The sequence below is a fragment of the Rhododendron vialii genome, chromosome 6a (genome assembly GCF_030253575.1).
Source record: "Rhododendron vialii isolate Sample 1 chromosome 6a, ASM3025357v1".
Classification (NCBI taxonomy): Eukaryota; Viridiplantae; Streptophyta; class Magnoliopsida; order Ericales; family Ericaceae; genus Rhododendron; species Rhododendron vialii.
In genome coordinates this window covers 8,274,511-8,287,565 of record NC_080562.1, presented here as the reverse complement: position 1 = coordinate 8,287,565, position 13,055 = coordinate 8,274,511, and the positions used below count along the sequence as shown (strand labels likewise).

The window sequence follows — 13,055 nt, the reverse complement described above, 5'->3', positions numbered from 1 at the left end:
TTAAACAAGTTGTGACCGGAAAAAAGACAAACGAAAACAAGAATTTGGCATTCAAAGCATTACATTAGCCCATTGAAATTACTCGAAAATGAGTTCGCTAACCAGATTCTTATTGTCAAGACAGGGATTGTTGAGATTGAAACATTTCTCGGTAGCATGGATACATTAGGTGCTGCGTTCGTGGTCGACGAAAAGCCTGCGCACACGAGGTCTCTATGTTACTGTCGAGAGGAGGAATTTTAATTGGCTGTGTTCAAGTACTTTCGGTCGGTGGAGTAACTTGTAAAATCCAAACTTGGGCTAAAATTTTGTCGATACATCTGGAATTGGATCTGGTGCTCTTGGAAGTTGATCCACAAATTATCAAGGGTGCTTATAGTTTGATACTGCTCCATAGAAAGCTATAGTATAAAGATATTTTCAAACAAACAAACTTTGAGGTAATTCTAGAATTATACGTGACTAATTCTCACAAAAAAACTCTAGATATTTCACAAGAATATTTTAGAGCTTCTAAAGTTAGATATATATTTTAGAGTTTCTAAAAACTAGATATTTATATTTTCTTCAATAATATCTTCCATCTTTGAGTTTTGTCAATTAGAACTTTGTCAATTGGACTTGTTTGGACTTAACTTTCTTAAGTCAAAATACTAAATTTAGTTTATGCTTCAACAACGTTAATCATAAGTAATATATAATTAAAAAGTAGATACACCTAATAACACCAACAAACTATGCTTAATTTTAAAGAAAAGAATAAGATGCAAAATTTCAAATCTCTCAACCGAGGCCTATTACATCAAGGTTTTCTGTTCCCTTTGTTAGGGAAAGAAAAGTCAGAAAAAAAACACAATCGAAGTAGGGTTCTTTTTTCTATACACCTTCTAAATAGGTTACTTTCAGTCAATAATTGCGTTTCTCACTTTTTTGTTGGTCAATTCAAGACCCGTGCATACGAACCATAATTTTTCAAATACAGGAATATAAAAATCAAACTTGTTCGTTTTGGGTCTCAAAAACTCTGTGCACTGACCCCAATAAATTTAATCTATCTATCTTGTTCGTTTGATTGTAAAGTCAAGTCCCGCGGAAGGCACGTGGGTTACGTATCAATCATAAAGGGCACAGCATCTAGTAGTATTGCTCCACGTACTCTATAAAGGTATTCATGAGCGAAGAAACTTATTAGAGAAGATGTCAAAGTTTCGTCTCGACTATTGATCTCTACCTGTAGGAATACTCCCATTTCTTAATCCTACCAACTGTGAGAGTTAAAATATACTACCACTCTCTACCTGTAGGAATACTCCCATTTCTTAATCCTACCAACTGTGAGAGTTAAAATATACTAGTACTTGGTTATACATGGTGTTAGTTATCTCTTAAGTACTCTCTCTCTCTCTCTCTCTCTCCACACACACACAAGCTGGGAAAATTCTTGTTTAATTTTCTTAATAAGGCCGGGTTTATTAATCTAAAATGAGCAGAATAATCATTATTCCTACTTTAGCATTTCAGGTACTTTAATTGGTTGGTTAGCATTGAGAGGGGTTTGGGTTGTAACCACATGGCGGAGACTAAACTGCCTAAGTACTTTCGTTGTTTTCTTGTGTCCCCCCTGCAGTCACGTTCATATAATACTCCTACTAATATGGTTTGATTGGATACTATTTGGATACAACAAAAGTGAAAGAATGGCATGCCATCCCCACACTCCCACCCCATCTGCCTTTTCTCTTGTCTTCTGGCCCAAGAGTAGGCTTCATGTGCCTGGAGTTGTTTAAAACCCCAAGTCCCCCTTTTCCAACTTCTTCATTCTATTTCTAACTGCTAGCTGCATCATCAAACTCCTGCAAATTATTATACTTTCAGCATCAGAAAAAATAGCATTGTCCAATGTAAACCGACACGAACACAGACATGAGATGCGACACCGACACCTCCACAAGTAAGTCTCCAAAACTTGGAGGAGGACACAACGAAGTTCAGGAAACGCTTGCGAATATCCTGTTTTTCCCATTTATCACTGTATAATTTACTGAAGCCTGAAGTATTTTCAGGGGGAAAAAAGCTTTGTCGTTCACACGTTTATCTAAATCAGTCATCATCACCAATCACACGAAAAGAAAACTCCATGAGTATCCATATAGTGTTATGGAGTGCTTTGAGAGTATCCTAACATGTTCAAGAGTGTCACAGAAGTGTCTGAATGAAAACAATTGTAAAAAGATAAGACACTTCTTTTTTGATTATCAGAGGCGTGTCCAGAGTTGATTATCAGACGCGTGTCTAGAGAGTCTCTATATCCGCCAAGTTCTCGATACCGATACATGACCTTTAGTGAAGTGTTTGTGCTACGTAGTACGGGAAAATCCCATGGAGATGTTCTCATGTAATCCAAGTCGTCGTCATTCGTGAATTCAATGTAGATTGTTTCTCAATGTCAACAGAAAAGGGCACAAGACCAATTTGAAAGCAACATGGGAATGAACTTTCTCACCCATGTTATCATGATTTTTTCCAACATTATTATCTAAGGTCCTCTGCACCTGAACAGATAGTTGTACAACAGCAGATTATTTTATTTTGCAAAGCTTCAAAGGTTGATCAAGCAACACTAAAGTTTTGTCAGAGTGTTCCTGACCATCCAATCTAACAATACACATGCAAATATGCATCTTTACATATATTAAAGAAAAAAATTAAAGTAGCGATCCCAATTGGCCAGGTTAGAACCTTAGAGACAATTGAAAGGGTTAGAATGATGAGGATATAGGTACAAAAATGCCCTAGAGAACAGCTACAAAAACAAGGGAGATGAGAGTTTTAAAGGTCAGTTTCAAAAGCAAAACATATGATTAACATTGAACTAGAAGGAAAAAAAACTCGGAAACCTTTCTTCTGTGGCTTCAGCTCAGAACTACTGCCATGAAATCTAAGGTAATAAAGAGTCCAACTATGAATCCACTGATCACTTTCTTCACCTGATGAAAAGAATTGAATTAATGAACTTGATCACTGATAAAATACATGCAGATTACATACAAGTCTTATTTCCCCATTTTTTGACTAATCATTTACAATACATTCAACACAACTAAAGGCCCATCACCCAAGTGACCCCAAGTCCGAAATATTCAAGAGGGGAAGGGAGAAACAGCGTACAACAATAAAAGGAAAACCACTGCCTCTCAAGCTCCATGTCTGAGAAGCATTTTCTTTTCGTCCCTTCCTCAATGTTTTCCTCATCATGTAGTTCTACAAGTTCACTGGAGGACTTCCCTGCATTTTTCAACTGGCAAGTCACTAATCTTCTAAGCGTGGAAAGTTTAAGCAAAGAAAGCACTGGTGTGAAGCATGGAATTTCATTCAGTGAGATCAACAAATAAACACAATCTCAACGACTGTTTTCCCTCAATAAACCATGATAAAACAAGAAAAGACTTTTTGAACTAAATACAAATTACAAACACAATACTGATCTAAAGGATTTTTTCTCTCTCTAGAAGACCAGACGAATACTCATATTTTGATACCTTTTGCATGATTGTTTTATTACCAATGCTATCAAGATTTCTGTCTATGAACACAATTATGCTATGTAAATATAAATAGCCTCCAAGAAAAATAAAAGTTTCAAGAGGCAGCTTGTACAGTCTCTTTTTGAACCCTGAATAGGATTTCATTGGCTAAAAATAATTCCAATGAATGCATATATGATATACTGTATTTCATAAGGGAGTAAACAAGGGTAAGAACTAAAATTCCGAGGCCAAAGTGCAATTTTGAAAAATAATTTAGTGGGGCAACTTCTCCCCTTGGGCCGTTGCTGTCCGCACGCCACACCTCGTCCACTATAACGCAAAAATGGTAGCTTTAAATATTGAATTGGCTGTACAGCATAATGATTTCAATCTCATAGTTCAGCAGTTTTAAGACTTGAATCTGACCTTAAACAAAAGATCGTGAGCAATGTGCTCCCAGGGTAATGATATAGACATTAAGCAGCACTTGAGGGGAAGCATCTCATCATCATCAGGACTCCGGGTGGCGGCAGCAGCCGCATAGGCATGCTTTGCCGCCACAGATGCAACGGAAGCAGCCCTACGAACAAATGTACCAAAGTTGAATCCTCTCTTAGATGTCGGTGAGGAAGGACCTGAAGTTTGCTTGCTTTGATCTGATACAATATTGCCAAGGTTCAGCCAGTGGATGAGAATCGAGAAACCAAAAGCGTATAACATCTGTTCTCGAATGAAACTTTGAGGAAAAAATTCTAAGACAAAGCATCCCCCATAATGGATTCCATAATGAATCATGAATCAGAATAAAATGTGTGAGCAAAAATGTTAAAACGCAAACCAATTTAGAGATGTTATGGCAGAGCCCTCAAGAGGAAAATAGTAGGAGCACTTGACCATCTAGAATCCTAGATTAATGATAATGAAATGAAGTTATGCAATGAAGGATCTAAGAATTAATTTCTACGCGTGATCAACAAAGGGAAAGGTACAAGGTAAAATTGAGGATTATATTTGATATTCCCATTACAACTTTTAAGGGCATACATAAACTTCATTCATTTTCCCTCCCAGTTTTAAATAGGTAGGCAAGTTAAGGAAAACAGCTTGGTAGAAAATCATGCACACATTTGTATCACAAATAGTCATATCTTACCAGCTGAGTTAAGAAATAAACAGAGAGAAGTCGTACTTCCCCTAGAAATACCTTTCCTATTGTAGCAAAACTGGTTCTCTGACATATTCCAAAATATAGATAGCACTATTGTCATGGATCATCAGTGAATTCTGTTCTGAGAGAAAGTAAACATAGGGGATACTGCATTTATAGCCAGAGACTGGATCTCCGTTAGAAAGGTAGCGGACGAAAATTTCCTGTCCTAAAAAAGTGATTTTCCCTTTGTCAAATACTTTTCCGATTATGATTTTATTCTACATTAACAGGTAGCTGACGGAGAAACCTATCTTACCACCCTCAACTAAACTGAAAAAGACTACTCCCATCGACTAGGGATCGATTAATTAATCTTTTTATGCCATTCAACACCATAAAGAGCTAGAACCTCACTATTTTACACATGCAAAGTATCTGTCAAAGAAAATCTGCATACTTGACCTGCATGTTAGCTTGTTGTGTGATTACAGAATCCAATAGAACAAAATAGCTTACCCATGAACGCGTTCAGATGCAAGAAACACAACTCGAAATAAAATGATATCAGTCTCTTGATAAATCACCAAAATTTGCAGCAACTCAGGAAAAACCAGTCATTTGGTTTCTAAGCTTCAACACAGGATGTCTCCCGCATAATGGAGGACCAAGATCAGGTAATGCCGTAATGCAGTCTGTCACAGCTATTCATCACATATTTTAATTGATTAAACTCCATTAGAGTTGGTCCCAACAGGGTTTATGAGGGGTTGGTTAGATACACCCCTAACTTTCAGCAGACTATGAGGCTCGTGTCAATCTTGGACATGCATTTTCAGTTCTGGCAACCCAAGCATTTTATCACCGTACCAAGCAATGGCCCTTCGGATGCTCATGTCCTACCATCTTACTAAGGTTAGAAGGGCAGGTGATCAATGTGAGTAACTGACCATCTTCTGACTTGATTGTCAAGTTAACAGGAGAGTTGAACCACTACTACAAACAATAAATGCTCGAAGAATCAAATGATCATGGACCAGCTTCTTCTAACCGCTGGAATGCCCCAGCTGTCATGAAAGCCTATATATTTCTCTTAAAATAGAAAAGGCATGATAACCCTACAATGCCATGGTACCTAAAAGTACAAATGAGTAGAAATCGAAAATCCCTGTCATCAAAAGTTCAGACATAAAAATGGTCACTTCATAGTTGCAAATAAATCCAAAAGACAACCCACTTATATGAAGTCAAGACATTGTACAAGCAGGAGGAGCCATGTGAAAATTTTATTTTCATCACTCTTCTTTGTTTTGTGGAAGGGGGGAAGTCCAGAGGACGGGGTCAGGGAGGAGTAGGTAAACCAGCTATAATACTTGAAAAAGAATGATAAAAGCAATATATACATTGAACTTAAAATCTGACAATGGTTACCAAGAGAGTCCAGGTTCAGAAAAGCTTCATCATTCAACATCAGAGATGATGTAATTTAAAAGCCTTCCATGTCGAAAAATTATTATCACTACACAATCTAAGGTAGAAAAGCCCCACCTAATGTGACCTTGAATACTCCTTAAAGTCCATGTCAGTGTGAAGTGACTAAAATGAAAGCACATGCAGAATGAGGGGAACACAAACAAAAGTAAAGCAAAGAACTTCCTACTTACCTATGACACCAGAAACAGCAACTTCCACCTCTCCACGTCCTCCCGGGCCTTTCATGTAAATCCTGTCAGTTTTCCCAGGTGAATGTCCAAGTGAAAGAAGGCTCCCAAATCCAGACTTCCCAGCTGTAACCGTAAGAGAGAGAAGCCCAAAAACCAGAAGAAAATGCTTAATGAAATGCCTACTCAAATGACTATGCCTAGCCAGTTGGATGATAAAGAAACATCACAATCGGTTACAAGAACAGATGTCCTGCGACCTGGAAATGAAATGACCACAAGATTAAGTGCCATAACAGAAAACTATACCTTCATATGCATCTCGAACCATTTGGTAGCTGACAAATCCTGAGAAAAGCGTAAGCTGCAATCACAAGAAACCAGCCTGTTCAGATACCAAGGATGTTAGAACAGATAATGCGATTTCAGCTTCAACCAATAACAGTGCCATATATTTCTCCGAAGAAACCATTTCACCAATACCAAGGTTTTGTTTGATAGGTTGATATACTTAGTGGTACCATTTTACTTACCACTTGCTCTTTACTTTTGTATCATATATTACGTTACTCTTCTTTTTCTTCTTTACTGCTTCGAAAATGTTGCCTCTTCTGTTGTAGAAGAACCTTGCAACAGCTTGGAACCCATTTAACATTTTCTTCTTGCTAATTATTTTGATACTCTTCTAATTGTCACGCATCCATCAAATTGCTAGGACAAAAGAACAACAAACTTCTACTTTGTGAACCTTGTTTAGTTGACACCTTATCTAGGTTGACTAGTTGAGAGTCGTAAAAACTTGTGTTTAACAACATTTACTTGACTGTGATCATCAATTCCTGGTTCCTACCAAAACTAACATCAGCTTCATGTCAATTGTCAGACGCAATTAGAGCATGTTTTCAGTTTTCAGTTAATTTTTTAGACATTTCCTTCCCTCTTTTTTCTTCATTTTTTTTTTCTCCTTCCCATGTTTCTCAAATGTTTCCGAAGTTTTTTGTTTCCAAGCTAAAACTGAGGTTATATATCAAACCAAATTCTTAAATCTTGTATAATTGAGCAAAACCCGCCAATATTTTAAGAATTGAGGCTTAAGTTTAATGAATGTTAACTTGATCAAAGTGGCTTGGGACTGGAAGACAAAAAAAAAAAAAGGAAATGCAAAAGGAAAGTTGTGGGTTCCACCATAGTTAAGATGAGGAAGGTAATGCAAACAGAATTGATTCCTGAGTCCTGAGATATCCATACCGATGGGGGCAATTGATATGCAAAAGACCATTACAAGTCGACCAATAAAAATTGAACAGTGACTAGAAAACTGATGTATGTATCAAACCTTTTTCTTCTGTGTATTTCCAGAACCAGTGTCGCTGTTCAGAGATGAAATACCACTAGAACTGGAATTGTGTGCCGTCCTTTCACTAGGAAATGCTGCCCCACCATCTGCATTCAGAAGTACACAGTAGCAGTGATCCGGATCTGTCAATACCTGCAAAATAAACAAAAAATAAAAGAAACTGACGACAGATGAACAATGAATGAAGAGCAAATAATAAAAAACGTATCGAAACAGATTTCAATCTTGACTTCATTTCTCCGATTCTTATGAGGAAGCAGTGAAAGTATCTGGGAGAATTCATTATTTATAACGAATTTAAAATATTTGCTGGGAACAACATGAATCTATACATGTGATGGACTGCATATTCCATTGTGAGGAGGGAAACGTCTTAAAGAACTGAAGATTGTCAAAATTATAAGATTTGCAAAACAAATATTGTGGTGGACAATTGTTCTAACAGGACAGCGAATAGGCGGCAGCACTCTTTTTGTGTCTGCGATGGTTGACCAGATGTGCAAGCTCTGGTAATCCTGTCATGATTTGGAGGTAATCATACCAATCTCTCTCTAAGTCTGCTCAAGGTGCAGGTCATCTGGAAGAATGAGAAAAACCACCTCAATGGACCCTCTCCACTAGTCAGCAAACTTCCGTAATCCCATACAAGGGTCATAGGGTTGCTTGAGTAGTTGAGTGCCAAGTTGCCAACCTTAGGAGGCAAGGTATAAAGTAAGGGCAGCAACATAACAATTTACGGAGAGCCCCACACTTCGATGTGCCAGTGATAAAGAAAATCACATGCATGTTGATAGATTCCCGCGACATATCTGTTCTTATAACTGTGGCAGATTCACAGCCCATACAACCAATACTTGACAGATACAGCCAATTCAGGGATATCTGAAAGCTCTTTTTCACGATTTATGATTTTGAGAAATTTACAACAGCAATACATATGAGTCGATACTCCCAATACCGTAACACCGTCACCGTCACTGCTACCTGTCGCCCTGACAAATTTAAAACCAGCAAGTACCCAACTCCATGGAGATAATGATGTGATCCTACAATGTTTCCCAGCCACATCGGCGGTGGACCCATGTACCAAAAGTTCTATTAACTGGCTATGTATTGATTTGCAAAAAATTGTGCCAATACTCAAAAACAACATCCTAGCAGGAAGCTTAAAGCACCAGATAAAACAACTATGCAACATATAGTGAATAAACCTATTACCACTGCATCAAAAGTGGAATCGAAGTCATCAACTGCAAAACAGATATCTGGATACGCAGGCGTTGTTTCTACTTCCTGTATAAATCGAAATTAAATTCTCAGATAAAAAAACACGAAGGAATAAAAGCATAATACTAGGAAATATGGAACTGTTAGTACCCGAAACTTGCCTTTGTTGAGTCCAAATGAAAATCGACACGACTTGGTGATGCATAAACAGTCTTCACAACCTAGAGATAAAAGCCATAGACCACACTTAAAACAATAGGTAAAAAGCACACAGCTGGGCTTTCCAGGCCATCAAGCCAATCCAAGAAAACAAACTCATAGTCTCAAGAGTTAAAATTAGATTCCTGATACCTTGTATATAGAAGACAATTGTGCGTCTACGCCACTCTGGTGATTCTTGAGGACCTGATGACTGAAAACAGGGGGAAAAAATCTGATTCCATGCAAAAGCAAAATTCTATATGGAGAGCATGGTACTGCAGAAAAAGAGAAATAACTCTGACTTCCAAGTTTTACAGCAGAACGAAAAATGCAGTTCAAAATAGTGTACTTTTTAACAGAAATATACTAGAAGAGAACCAAACAATTATATGAATAGTAAAAGTTAACTTCATGACAACCGATCATATGGCATGACTAGCAAAAAAAAGTCCTCTCTTTTGACAAAAGACCTGGAACTACTTCAGTGTTTTTCTCAGCAGCAGGGTGATCTACGAGAGCCCAATCAAGGATAGTCATGAAAAGGAGCAAAGAACAGAGGGATGGAGACCGCTAAGATCAATAAAGGAATGAAGCTAAAAAACACACACCTGCTAAAGTAAAAAAACGTGTTTATATTCAAAGGAAAATTACATGCTGCAACAAAAAGAAAAAGGAGACCTACCTGCATATTGCCACTGTTACACTGAACGTAGTGTGAGCAATTAAGTTCAAGTAAAATGAGCGCCTCCAATCCACATCTACTGAATTCTTATCAACTAAAACATTCAGCTGGTCAAAAAAGAATAAAAGATTATGATTTTTTTTTGAGTGATAAAGTTATGATCACAGGAGTTCATGTCGGTACATAGGTGTAATATAATCCGGTATCCATGCTGCTTTTACCTTAGGTGCCCACCTGCGTACAAAGTATGGAGAGTTGCCTTCAATATTGTCATTGAAACCATAGCCATGCAAGTTCTGGAAAACATAATTCAATGAAGGAGTCAGTTACAAGCAAATAAAGGACAGACAGAAATCTATATCGTGAAAAGTATAGAATAGCTGTAATTTATCATTAAACTGTCGCGTTCACAGTCAAACAATGAGCAACAAGAAAGAAGAGCGTACCATTTTCCTAACAAAGAATACGAGGTCATCATCTTGACGACCCCTCGATTCCCTACCACGAATAAAATACAAGTCCATGACATCGTGCCAAAAGCGTAGATCCATTTCGACATCTGAAGCATCATCCTCATCTACCATGGTTTTCCCTAATAATTTTGAGTGCTTCTTCACCATACTTAACAACTCATACCTAACACACCAACAGTTTACGCAAAAGTACATAATACTATTAGAACAAGCATACAAAGAATAGAAAAGAACACCATGAAAGTTAATATCCCTGACTAGTAGAATGCAGTTTGGAAAAAGTGAAAAGCATAAGTTTTCACACTTTCGCAGTTCAGTCTCAACTCAACCAAAACTAAACAAAACCTTTTCCCGCCTAATAGAGGTTGGCTAGATGGACATTGTGTCCCTACTACGTTCAATCAAGGGCCACAAACCCATGCCTTTTACCTGTGTCACCCCAAGTAGGCCTCACATTCGCAGTCCAATCTGGACGCAACTAAACTGAACTAAATCTTTTCCCAACTTCACAAGGTTGTTACATGGACATTGAATCCTTACTACATTCAATCAGGGGTGACAAGCTCATGCCTTTTTATGGTCTCACCCCATGTCAAGTTAGGCCGCCACCATCCCCCAGCATTAACCTCGATGTAAATAGTGCCACTCTTTCTGACTTGGACACTCGTTGATCTTCATTGAATATGATCAAATCATCTCAACCAATATTCCCTTGTTTTATCGTAAAATAGGCAGTACACTTACAATGTCAAGAATCTGTTTCTTCCTAATCCTCACTCTACAGTCTCTACTAATGTTACCATGCACATTTTGTTTGTTCTTTCTTCACTGGAGGCATATAGGCATGTAATGCTACATTTATTTTGCGTAAATGATGTTTGTTGATTGATTCTTTATAATGTACCCAAGCAATCTTAGTATCAATGTACTTAAGGCGATCAACGAAGTTTCACATCAGCCATCGGCTACCTTACAAAACCCTCCTCCTTTAGTATAATTGGGGACTAAAAACACTGAGTGTGCATAGGCAAATTCTCAACTCTGCCGTTCCCTTTTACTCGAAGAATCCTAGTATAACTAACACCAGAGACATCAACGGCAGCAATCAAATTAATCGAAACGCAAAGCCAACTCAAATTCATGGCACATTGCATGAATGATCAGTTAACCCAAATTCATGACGAAAGTAACTGAACTATCGACTGATTACTGTGCAGTAGCTTTCTCGTTAAGGTACGTAAAATCTATTCAAGAAACCGTGAAAGAAGCGAAAAGAACACCGTTGGACATTCACGAAGAGGAGAAGTACCTAGCGGGGGTGTCTTCTTGATCACCAAACATGTTTTCTTCTTGGCGCCCCTTGATCGTTCCCTTTCTTTCGAATTCAGTGAATTACAGTGATTTTGGGATTTGTATGATCGATACTGATCAATTTAGGGTTTATGGCGGAGAACTGGTGACGAAGACGACAAAGTTCTGCTTGGCCAAGCCAATCAATAGAAAAGAAAAGAAGTACTGATTGGCCAACTGTCGAATACCATTCGACCGACGATCTGACGGTGACAACAGTGTTAACTCTCTCTCTCTCTCTGCGGTTAAGAGAGAGATTACGGTAGACGTTAATGGGTTCAGATCCCATTCAGTTTTGTACTGTTGATTTAATGGCTATGATTTATTGCAAGAAATCCAAGGCTTCCAATTATGCCACGTCCTAGTCTTATTGTTGCTTTCAAACGGCACTAGCAACTTATCAACGGAACGGCCCTTCAACGTGAAAAAAATTTATTTTTAAATGAGCATGATTTTTTTGGGTCATCCTGAGTTTCACAAAAATAATTCAAATCGCAAGTTATTCTTAAAATATATTTTTTATGAGTTCATGTAAGAAATTAGCTCAATTCGATATCCATGAGGGCCTTTTCAACATTTGTAGAGGCCCAACAAATATTGAAACATTCTACAAATTCTGAAAGAGCCCTAATCAATATTGAATTGAGCTAATTTTTTTCAAAAACTCATAAAAATTATTTTAAGAATAACTTACAATTTGAATCATTTTTGTGGAGCTCATTACGGGTTCTATAAAAATGATTTAAATTACAATTTATTCTTAAAATAATTTTATGGGATCCTGAAAAAAAAATTAGCTCAATTCAATATTAATTAGGGCTTTTTCAAAATTTGTAGGATGTTTCAGTATTCGTTGGGCCCCTACGAATGCTGAAAAAGCCCTTACGAATATCAGATTGAGCTAATTTCTTAAATGAACTCATAAAAATGTATTTTAAAAATAACTTGTTGTTTGAATTATTTTTGTGAAACCCGAAATAGGCCTCATAAAATCATGCTCATTTAAGAATAAATTTTTTTCACATTGAAGGGGCTTTCCTTTAACAAGTTGCTTGCGCTATTTGAGAGCAACAATAAGACTGGGACGTGGCATAATAGGGAGCCTTGGATTTCTTGCAGTTAATCATAGCCATTAAATCCATGGACCATAATGGACAGTACAAAATTGGATGGGATCTGAACCCGATGTTAATTGGGGAGTGGTTATTTTTTATTTTTTTCCTTCATTAAACTTATATCCAACCGTTATATAAAACTTATATCCAACCGTTATATAAAAAGAGGCAGATTTTCGGATGGCACAATTTCAATTTGAGACACATTTGCCCCTCGATTGCAAACAGTGCACACTTAGGAAGTTGGGTAATTCGGTCTTTTCGGCCCAGACAAAAAGGGTGAACAATGTAAGGCCACGTTGCAGCTTCTATCGT

The 13,055-nt window shown here is 37.5% G+C and overlaps 1 protein-coding gene across 2 annotated transcripts; it reads right to left on the bottom strand.

Moving 5' to 3' along the window:
- Nucleotides 1-2,976: 2,976 nt before the first annotated feature.
- Nucleotides 2,977-11,893, bottom strand: LOC131329364 (uncharacterized). Of its 2 annotated transcripts, none has more exons than XM_058362460.1 (12): nt 11,585-11,893; nt 10,249-10,438; nt 10,024-10,098; nt 9,803-9,909; nt 9,271-9,331; nt 9,077-9,140; nt 8,911-8,981; nt 7,672-7,824; nt 6,645-6,699; nt 6,339-6,461; nt 3,954-4,183; nt 2,977-3,298 (listed from the first exon to the last, which is right to left on the bottom strand). In XM_058362460.1, the coding sequence occupies exons 1-12, from the start codon at nt 11,614-11,616 to the stop codon at nt 3,101-3,103; spliced, it is 1,359 nt and encodes a 452-aa protein (XP_058218443.1). In that variant the 5' UTR covers nt 11,617-11,893; the 3' UTR covers nt 2,977-3,100. The 2 variants fall into 2 exon arrangements, with proteins under 2 accessions (XP_058218443.1, XP_058218444.1); XM_058362461.1 differs by having other exon boundaries at nt 2,977-3,285; nt 11,585-11,892.
- Between the last annotated feature and the right edge of the window lie 1,162 nt (nt 11,894-13,055).

Bases quoted from the DNA above. Each gene is read 5' to 3' on its own strand.
- LOC131329364 (XM_058362460.1), bottom strand. From the start codon at position 11,616: ATGTTTGGTGATCAAGAAGACACCCCCGCTAG. The intron at 10,439-11,584 runs GTACTTCTCCTC...TTGGTGTGTTAG, and splicing joins CAAGAAGACACCCCCGCTAG to GTATGAGTTGTTAAGTATGG. The intron at 9,332-9,802 runs GTAGGTCTCCTT...CCCTGTTTTCAG, and splicing joins GTAACAGTGGCAATATGCAG to TCATCAGGTCCTCAAGAATC.